The 10,050-nt window shown below is 41.0% G+C and overlaps 2 protein-coding genes across 2 annotated transcripts; both read right to left on the reverse strand.

Annotated features, from left to right (window-relative positions):
- Window positions 1–2,348: 2,348 nt before the first annotated feature.
- LOC103516392 lies at window positions 2,349–7,865 on the reverse strand. Its single transcript, XM_026828803.1, has 6 exons — window positions 7,129–7,865; window positions 6,641–6,744; window positions 6,337–6,442; window positions 4,449–4,544; window positions 3,393–3,492; window positions 2,349–2,571 (listed from the first exon to the last, which is right to left on the reverse strand). Exons 1-6 carry the CDS (start codon window positions 7,283–7,285, stop codon window positions 2,349–2,351), a joined length of 786 nt encoding a protein of 261 aa, XP_026684604.1. The 5' UTR covers window positions 7,286–7,865.
- A 445-nt stretch (window positions 7,866–8,310) lies between these two features.
- On the reverse strand, window positions 8,311–9,315 carry LOC108253306. The gene is made up of 2 exons (XM_017447028.2): window positions 9,259–9,315; window positions 8,311–8,585 (listed from the first exon to the last, which is right to left on the reverse strand). Exons 1-2 carry the CDS (start codon window positions 9,296–9,298, stop codon window positions 8,323–8,325), a joined length of 303 nt encoding a protein of 100 aa, XP_017302517.2. The 5' UTR covers window positions 9,299–9,315; the 3' UTR covers window positions 8,311–8,322.
- Between the last annotated feature and the right edge of the window lie 735 nt (window positions 9,316–10,050).

The raw sequence follows: 10,050 nt of genomic DNA on the forward strand, positions 1-10,050 counted from the left end.
CCATTCCCTCTGTCAAACCCCCCAAAAAAAAAAAAAAAAAAACGGCAGGCCTTATTTGAATGGCTAAGAGGCAGAGCGGACCAAGTCTAAAAAAATCTGCTGTGAACATCACACTACTTTTCTTATCCTATTAAATGATGCTTATTTGAGTATTCTTTTACCTTAACTTTTACAATTTTTCTAACCGCTTAGTCGATATAGCTGAAAACCGCCAAAAAACGGTCGACAACCGCTAAAAAGCGGTCAAAATACCGCCAACCGCAGCACCTATCTCAACCAAACGTTTTTTGGGTCCTTATTATCACTTTTTTGAACTACATACCAAATTTCAAGTCTCTAGCTCATACAGTTCCCGAGATATTATTGAATTACACCGAAAACCGCCAAAAAGCGGTAAAATGCCGCGAACGGTTGCACTGATCTTAACCAAAAGTTTCGTGTCGCAGCCTTGTCATATTTGACAGCTGCATACCAAATTTCAAGTCTCTAGCTCTTACCGTTCTCGAGATATTTAATTTACAGACAGACACACACACGGACCAATGGCTTAAACTTTGGATTTAGGCTCTAGGGACCTCAAAACGTGTTTTGGCACTAAAATCTGACCATCATTGTACAACCCCAAAATAACCCTAGGATCAAAAAAGTCTTGCCCCCTGGCATGCTTTTAGATACCTACTTTATCTGGACTATTATGTACCTATTGGGATTACCTATGTGATAGGATGTTGAATATAATTATTATGTAATGGGATGTTGCAATTAATTAGGTACTTTCCTTCCTATAGGATAAGGAAAGTAAAAAGCGTTTTGATATAAATTTTGATATGTTTGCTTCCAGGATGATCCAGAGTTCATGAAGAAGTCCTTGCCAAGGCGCGTTAAAGTAAAAAGCGTTTTGATATAAATTTTGATATGTTTGCTTCCAGGATGATCCAGAGTTCATGAAGAAGTCCTTGCCAAGGCGCGTTGTATTCCCTGAAACAATGTATGTATTTATCTTTCATTGACAGCATTTGACTCTTTTATAGACCTTTTTTTTTAAACTCGCCAAAATGATGAAGTATTAATATTAAACACGACATAAATAAGCTTGGCATGTTTTTATATGCTCTGAGCACTCATTTATTTATTAACCGGTCATAGGCTGGTAGCTACGTTAACGTTATGTTTATTTTATTAAATAAATGTTCAATTGTTTCTCTCTTAAGGTGGGTCCACGGCTGGTCGATCAGCGTTGATTCACAATAAATTCACATCGATCGATGGCCGTCGACCATGTGTGAACACACCTTTAGGTATATTTATGATTTACTTTCAACGTATTCATCCCCGGGTCTACTGTCGCGTGTTGAAATGTTCATTGTATTGTTTTGTACAACGCTAAATAAGGCTAAATAATTGAGAAATCACATTGATTGAAATGTTTATGCTCGATCATGCTCAGAGGCTATGCCTGGACGTTCTCCGGACATTCTCAATGAATATTTTAACTTGCGATGGTAGACCCGGGAGTTATCACAATACGGGTACCTACGTACTGTTTAGTTTAAACTTTTTTTCTTTCTCCTCTCTATTTTCTCTTACAATTGTGATACAGCTACATAGAAATTATTTATGTTTGGAGATTTATATACCTACTCTCTCAAATATTAGAGAATAGCTTTTTAATTTATTTCTTAATTTATGAAAGAATTATTTGGGTTCTAGTTATATTTAATTTATTATTTATGTAGTAATGCATACATAGAACTGATAGATTCCCGGATTCGAAAGTTTGGAATAATAAAAAAGGACACATTCATGTTTTATTGAATCTGAGAGATTCGAAGCACTCTTTCATTTCGTGGACTTTTGTTCTTCTTCTTTTTGTAAAGTTTTAGGATTTTCAAGATTGTCACGTTTTTTATACTATACCCATCTACAGAATATTCTTTTGAAAAGTCATATACATGATTTTTACAAGGAAAATTGCAGGCTGGTATCCTCCCTGTAACCCTGTTTAAAGTACCCCTGCCAGACTAAAAAAAAAAAAAAATACCTACAATTTTTTAAAATTTTTGATTTTTCCAAGGGAAAATGCAGGCGGGGTCCCTCCTCTAATATTTGACTATGTTCTTGACTTGACCTCCGTCGAACTGCCCAACTGCCCTACAGATTTGTTTTCCCTGTGTTTTTCACAGTTACATTTCACACCCGCCTTGTTTTATTGAGTTTTTCCAATTTGTTTCACATTATTTTTCACCCACTTCTCTCTGAAGAGAGGCGGGCTAGAGGAAGACCACCCTCTCCACTACTGACGTTATCCACTGTATAAAGCGTTTGCTTTAGATTCTTTAGAACCACGTTCAGCCTTCAGCATTGTTAGCGCCCGTCTCACAGATTTGGAAAGCGCACCCAGGTTTGGCGACAGAAAGACCTTGTATAGGTGCAAACTGGTGAGCACTTGCGCGCTTCTGCCTTGTTATAGCGTCTTTGCTGTCGCCAAATCTGATCGGGTCAGCCTGGCGCGTGGCTTCAGCCTTGTTATATCCGGTCTTTCTGTCGCCAAACTGGTGAGGCTTTGCGCGTCTGCCTTGTTATAAGGACTTTCATGACCGGCTAAACCGTGGTTAGCCTGCGCGTCTGCCTCGTTAGGGCTCTTCATACTTTAGTGGATAACACAGCATGACGCCTACTTGGCGAACTTCATTATTATTCGATAGGGACAAAATCACTTTTAGCACTCTGGTAATTCCGCCAATGTGCCGTTAATCCAAAAAGTAGCTACTCAAAATTGTCCTCACCAGGCTGAGTGCACGCCCGAACTCCTAAGTCTTATAGAGCATGAAAGAAAAAAACTTGAACCGCGCCGGGACGAACCCCGGGACGCTCCGACCGTGCAAGGCCAGTATGATATCATCACTCAGACACGGAGACTGCCTGACAGAAAGGTAAGTAGGTAGGTATTTTCTATTCTTATTTATTATTCAGTGACATCTGCTGAGGACTATAAACAAGAGAGATCAGCGTTCTGGCTAGGGGACTATAACAGGGAGTAGATCAGCGTCCTAGCTGGGGACGATACAACAGGGCGAAGACAGATTTCTTATGCTATACACATAGCGAAGTTGATGCGAATCATCACTCGGAATTGTTTAGCCAGAACGAAGTAGGACTGAAAGCGATCACTCTAAGCGATTAGGCCCAGCAGTCCAAACGAGGACCTCGTATATGTGCATGGGAAAGTGTAGAAGAAGAAATACATAAGAAGAAACAGATCAGTAAAAGAGTAGAAGAAGAAGAAGAAGAAGAAGAAGAAGAAGAAGAAGAAGAAGAAGAAGAAGAAGATTTATTATTCAGTGATCGACTGTGAACTGATGCATTCAGCAACACGATTACTGGTCACTTACCTAGTCCTGCAACTGTGGCTCGGAAGAATCCATGATAAATCCCAAGTTTCATCGCTACTGAAGCATCGTACAAGTGACAGCTTATCAAATAGTTCAGACCCTGAGAAACAGAAAAGATTAGAATAGAATAGAATAGAATAGAATAGAATATACCTTGTTTATCCTGCCAGAATGAGACTGAAAAGTCCCTTTACTCCCGCAGTCCAAACAGGTCTTATATATTTCACAGGTATAGTTTACAGTTTACAGATGAGTTTATAAACCTTGCTGAACTTAAAAAAAAAAAAATAATAATAATAATAATAAATAAAAAAAAATCAACCCTAAAGGGGATTTAGCTATAAACAGAGACACATATATGGCGAGCGTTCCTTCCCTCTCTCTCGGCCTGGGTGAGGTTTTCGCTTTTAGACCTCTCCCTTTTTTCACTTGTAATAAAAAGAAAGAAAAAAGGGGGGGCGAACATCATAATAGTTGCTGATGGAGAAATACAGTTCTTAGGTCCAACCCCCCTCCTTTCATGGGGCAAAACATCACACGACTTTCCTTATCCTATTGAAAGATGCTTATTTGGTGTTCTTCTAATATTGTAACTTTTACAATATCTCTAACCGTTTAGTTAGTATAGCTGAAAACCGCCAAAAAGCGGCAAAATACCGTCAAGCGTTGTACCGATCTTAACCAAAAGTTTCGTGTCGCATCCTTGTCACATTTGACAGCTGCATGCCAAATTTCAAGTCTGGCTCGTCCTGGTCGGGATTTGAACCACCTCCGGATTGAGAACTTTTTATGGAGCGTGGGCCGGGTAAGTGTAAAATTGTGCGATTCGACACCTGAATGGGTTAAAATTCCGTATGCGCGTAATCCCCCCCCCCACCTTCTTATTTCGTGGAAGCATTGAGCAGGGGCCGTCACCACTGAAGTGGGCTAAATGGTGGATTTCACCAACACAAACAATATGGTTGATCAGATTAATCGACCGTTAGTGATTATGCGCCATTTTTTCAAAATTCTGTTTCGGACATATTTCAGATTAAAATAAACAGTGTATGTTACCTTTGAAATGAGGTCTATAGTGAGATCGTTTGGATTTCATTGGAGGAAAAACACGCTTGGTAAAGCCCATCAGCTCAACGATCGTCTCCTGATTGGCTGAAACATAGAGTAAACAGAAATCAGAGGAGAGTAAACACAAACCTGCCTCGGTGGCGTAGTGGTCAAGACGACTGGTAATCAGGAGGGCGTGGGTTCGATCCCAGCCGAGGTATGGAATTTTATCCTCATTTATTTGAGAATTTGACACCACAATAATAGTAGTAGCCTACTGCTGGAGTAAAGGGACTTTTCAGTCCTATGCGAGCAGTATAAATAAGCACTATTACTATGCTCTAAGGGTTAGGTGGTAGAGAACGCCTAAGGCGTTAACCTCGCCTAGTGGTTGCCTTCCACTCAAGAGTCTATTATTATTATTAATCATAGGTAGAGTTTTGACAGAGGGAACTGTATGCTTGAATCCACTAGTTCTCAATGCACTACTGAAGTTAAGTAACGCTGCGCATGGTTATTATTCCGATAAGTGACCGTCTGCGTCTGGTCAATATCCGTTAACTGTAAGATCTTCGTTGTTGAAGATCCGACTATTTTAGACCTGCCTCGGTGGTGTAGTGGTCAAGATGCTCGCCTATTAAACAGGAGGGCGTGGGTTCAATCCCAGCCAAGGTATGGAATTTTACCAATATAATTGAGAATTTGACCACAATTAATAGTAGTAGCCTACTGCCGGAGTAAAGGGACATTTCAGTCCTATGCGAGCAGTATAAATAATAATAATAATAATAATAATAATAGACTCTTGAGTGGAAGGCAACCACTAGGCGAGGTTAACGCCTTAGGCGTTCTCTACCACCTTATTTCCAATCATACCAGTACAGAAATCTAATCGGTGCACGGTAGTAAATCAATTTCAATCTATAAAATCCACCACTTTTTCGGCGATCATTTTCCTCCAGGCAGTTTTAAACAGTTATGGCATTCTCGCGCAAAACTCTGGTGTGTTTGGCAGTGTTGGTTGTCTACTACTTGGCTGAGGCCAGTGTAGATGTAACTGTTCCCAGCGGTCCAGATGTAACTGTTCCCAGCGGTCCGATAAATATAAAATAGAAAGTAAAAAGGAGATAAGCAGAAGAAAAAGGAGATGAGCAGAAGAAAAAGGAGATTAAGGAAAGCATAAGCAAAAGAAAAAGGAGATAAGCAGACTCCGGCGATAAGGAGAAGAACGAGATGTAGAAAAGAAGAAAAACAATACAGAAAAGCAGAAGAAAGAAGCGTTGATGAAGACACAGTGGACAGAGTGGATGAGTTACCGAAAGAAGAAGTGATGAAAGAGCCTCTTAAAAAGTCAAATATAGAAAACATGGTTATTATTTCCTGTTTGTAAAAGAACTGATGAAATGTCAATGAAATAAACATGGTTACATATTTGTACAATATACAGCAATTCTTTCAAATCGTATTTTTATTATTATTATTTTTTCTTTCTTTACGTTGTGGTCAAGACGCTCGTCTGGTAATCAGAAGGGTATGGGTTCAATGCCGGCCGAGCTAGGGAATTTCATTAGGTAGAGTTTTGACAGAGGGAACTGTATGCTTGAATCCACTAGTTCCCAATGCATTACTGAAGTTAAGTAACGCTGCGCATGGTAAGTGACTGTCTGGGCAATATCCGTTAACTGTAAGATCTTCGTTGTTGAGATGCTCGCCTATTAAACAGGAGGGCGTGGGTTCAATCCCAGCCAAGGTATGGAATTTTATCCTCAATATAATTTGAGAATTTGACCACAATGATAGTAGTAGCCTACTGCTGGAGTAAAGGGACATTTGAGTCCTATGCGAGCAGTATAAATAAGAACTATTTTTTTTTTCAAGGTTTCCTTATGGCTCTTACCTATAACGTCCAGGTTATTGAACTGAATGGTGGCAATCTGCAGGTTCTCCCGTTTCCCGCCAGGATCGCTGTCCACCTGACTAGGATTGTCCTCAATGAAGATGATCTCCACTGATATGAGGGCCTCTGAAGTGAGAGGGTCCAGGGGCGGCTTTACAGCGAGCACTATTTTTTTCAAGGTTTCCTTATGGCTCTCACCTATAACGTCCAGGTTATTGAACTGAATGGTGGCAATCTGGAGGTTCTCCCGTTTCCCGCCAGGATCGCTGTCTACCTGACTAGGATTGTCCTCAATGAAGATGATCTCCACTGATATGAGGGCCTCTGAAGTGAGAGGGTCCAGGGGCGGCTTTACAGCGAGCCCCGGGGTGATCAGGGGCGGAGATGCGATGCTGATTGGGGATACGGCTAGGGAGGGAAAACAAGAAAATTGGCATTACAAATTAGAATAGGTGTAGGAAATAGTAACTTCTTTGGACTGAAATTTAAAGAATATTGCTTTTTTTTATGAAACATGAAAATTTTGTGTCATTATTTCGTAGCAATCAAAGAACTGTATCGTAGTATATTCCTCATCAGATGGGCTAAAAAGGGGACACAATACAATACTTCCCATTTAGGTGATGGGCCAAAATGAGAGCACCAAAAATTAACCCGTTAAAAAAATTAGACCTATTGAAATAGCGGGGTGGTTTGTCAACAAATGGAAACAAATCATCATTCTCATAAGGAAAAAAAGGGGGGGTTTAAAAGGTTTAGGTGAGAAGGCCCTATAAACCCTAGGACACTCACCTCTAGCACAATACTCCTGTACTGAGAGACAATGCAGGGCCTGAGTTAGGGCTACAGGGGAGGTGTTGGATCGTCTCTGTAGGGCAGGGTCTGGGGATCCAGGGGAGGTAGGAGAGGTAGGCTCGCTATCCCGCAGACTTCCACTGACACTGTCCATCCTAAAAAAAAAAAGTTCAGCTCGGGACCTTTCAACTTTTTTCCTATTACAAAATGATAAGCCTCCTTCAAGTTCCAGCTCACTAAGCCTCCTTCAAGTTCCAGCTCACTAAGCCTCCTTCAAGTTCCAGCTCACTAAGCCTCCTTCGAGTTCCAGCTCACTAAGCCTCCTTCAAGTTCCAGCTCACTAAGCCTCCTTCAAGTTCCAGCTCACTAAGCCTCCTTCAAGTTCCAGCTCACTAAGCCTCCTTCAAGTTCCAGCTCACTAAGCCTCCTTCAAGTTCCAACTCACTAAGCCTCCTTCAAGTTCCAGCTCACTAAGCCTCCTTCAAGTTCCAGCTCACTAAGCCTCCTTCAAGTTCCAGCTCACTAAGCCTCCTTCAAGTTCCAGCTCACTAAGCCTCCTTCAAGTTCCAGCTCACTAAGCCTCCTTCAAGTTCCAGCTCACTAAGCCTCCTTCAAGTTCCAGCTCACTAAGCCTCCTTCAAGTTCCAGCTCACTAAGCCTCCTTCAAGTTCCAGCTCACTAAGCCTCCTTCAAGTTCCAGCTCACTAAGCCTCCTTCAAGTTCCAGCTCACTAAGCCTCCTTCAAGTGTGTTCAACATGTTACCAGTTTGCCAAAGTTAATCAAAATAAGACAAACTTTCAGCGAGTTTTGGCGAGACACACAATTTCTTAACAATATTTCAAATAGACTTTTTTTCCATTTATATTTGATCGACAAAAAACTCAGAACATACATTTTTCTTATAAATGGTATACCCACCCGTATAAGCAGAGCTTGTGCCACGGATGGGGAAGCTTGTGCCACGATTTTGACTATACCCAAAATGTAATTTGTTCCAAAATTTTATCAAACTCGGACAAAACAGACAAATTAAACCTAAAGGGAACATTATCGAGGTAAGCCTTGGAACCTACATACTTCGTTCCTTCAATAAGGCCTGTCTTAAACAACCTGTCAATAAACCTACTTCGTTCCTTTAAGAAGGAGTCTTAGACAGCCTGTCAATCTAGAGGGCGTGGGTTCGAGCCCAGCTACTCACCCACAGTGGCTTGGACTTTGGCTTCGCTCATGGTAGCGGTGGCTATTTTCTTGGCCACAATCACATTGTCCTTCGCCACGGCTCTCAACAGAAGGACGTTGAGACGATGGAAATCGAACGCCAACTCGGTGCGGGTCGATCGGCGGTCTGTGGATTGGGAGTCTTTGGTGGCGGTGGTAGGAACTTTGGTGGCTCTGGTGGGGTGGGAGGAGGAGGGAGGGTCATCACGACAGTCGTGCTCGTAGGAATGCGCCTCTGAAAATGGTCAAGATCCGTAGATTCGTATAAGCTTAATCCAACTTTTAGGAACATTTGCCCCTATACTTGGAAAAAAAAAAGATTGTACCTCGGCACCACTTTCGCGTTACTTCAACCTAAGCCTAAGAAAGTGGGATTTTAGTGTAGGGAAAATGGTCGAAATAAGAAATTTATATAAATACGGCACGGTTTGATGTACAGAACTCCGGGAGACGAACTAAAAAACTTGCAATCGTAACTCAACTCGATTGTGAGTTTGTGAGGGTGAATCAATCAACAGTCTGTCAATCAGTTAGTTATTAGATTATTTGTGGTAGAAGCAAGAGCTTCTTCACAATTTTTGTGGATATCACAGCATTACTAAGCTCCTCCTTGACTATTTTTGTCATTATTATATTATTTATTTACTCTGGTAATGCCGCCACTGGTCGCTACTCAATCAAAGTAGCTACTCAATTGTCCTCACGATGCGGAGTGAACCCCGGTCTCCAAGCACAGAGCCGAAAAAACTTCGCCGGGAATCGAACTCAGGACCTTCGGCGTGCAAGCCGAGTGTGATAACCACTCGGACATGGATGTTGCCTGATTAGAGATTAACTGTTGTAATCGCTAGGTCGCGAGTTCGTTTGTGAGGGACATATTTTAGATTAAAATAAACAGTGTATGTTACCTTTGAAATGAGGTCTATAGTGAGATCGTTTGGATTTCATTGGAGGAAAAACACGCTTGGTAATCCAAGATGGCAAATCATCAGAAATAGTCATTTTCAAGAGGAAAATTCAACTCTACTTGTTTTTAATTTAGAGTTGAAGGAAGTTCTGTTTTATTTAGCATCCAAGACAACCTGTTCAAAAATGAAAATTTCAGACTTCCAAAATACCTACATATTCTGCTAATTACTTAAACCTTGGGTATCTATCTCATACCTACTACATTGTATTACTCTCAGAATTCAGAGAAGCTATGCAATGTACTTTGGAGAAACTACATTGAACCATAGAAATCATGCTTTAGTTACTCAATCATCGCAGGAACCAGGAAAGCACCTATTATTTTACAAAGGTCATATAATATTTCAGAATTTCTGTGCACCACAGTGTGACAGAAACTTTTAACGAACACCTTGGTTCAAATGGATACAGCTCTGACATTATGTACAGAAGAGAAAAGTAGGACAGGAGTATCAGACAGATGAGGTAGGTAAAAGAAGAAAGAGGGGTACAAAAAGAGCTTACATTTTACATTCCAATATGGCCATTTCACAGAGCCATAGAAAAGACATGAATTCCAGGAAAAAAGTGTTTTCCAGAGACAAACACTTGGCCTGAGAAGCGAGAGAGGAAATTCGTATTTCGTACTGAATGGACAACTCGTTTGAATATTTTCGTGGTGTTTTTTTCTGAGCTGTTATAACAAGGGGTCGGCTTGTTCAGAGGCGGAGTTATGAAAGAAATGGGATGTC

This window comes from Diaphorina citri, unplaced genomic scaffold (assembly GCF_000475195.1).
Source record: "Diaphorina citri unplaced genomic scaffold, Diaci psyllid genome assembly version 1.1 scaffold1558, whole genome shotgun sequence".
Taxonomy (NCBI): domain Eukaryota; kingdom Metazoa; phylum Arthropoda; class Insecta; order Hemiptera; family Psyllidae; genus Diaphorina; species Diaphorina citri.

Bases quoted from the DNA above. Each gene is read 5' to 3' on its own strand.
- LOC103516392 (XM_026828803.1), bottom strand. From the start codon at position 7,285: ATGGACAGTGTCAGTGGAAGTCTGCGGGATAGCGAGCCTACCTCTCCT. The intron at 6,745-7,128 runs GTGAGTGTCCTA...TTCCCTCCCTAG, and splicing joins ACAGGAGTATTGTGCTAGAG to CCGTATCCCCAATCAGCATC. The intron at 6,443-6,640 runs ATCATCTTCATT...ATATCAGTGGAG, and splicing joins AGGCCCTCATATCAGTGGAG to ATCATCTTCATTGAGGACAA.
- LOC108253306 (XM_017447028.2), bottom strand. From the start codon at position 9,298: ATGAAATCCAAACGATCTCACTATAGACCTCATTTCAAAG. The intron at 8,586-9,258 runs GTAACATACACT...GACCATTTTCAG, and splicing joins CTATAGACCTCATTTCAAAG to AGGCGCATTCCTACGAGCAC.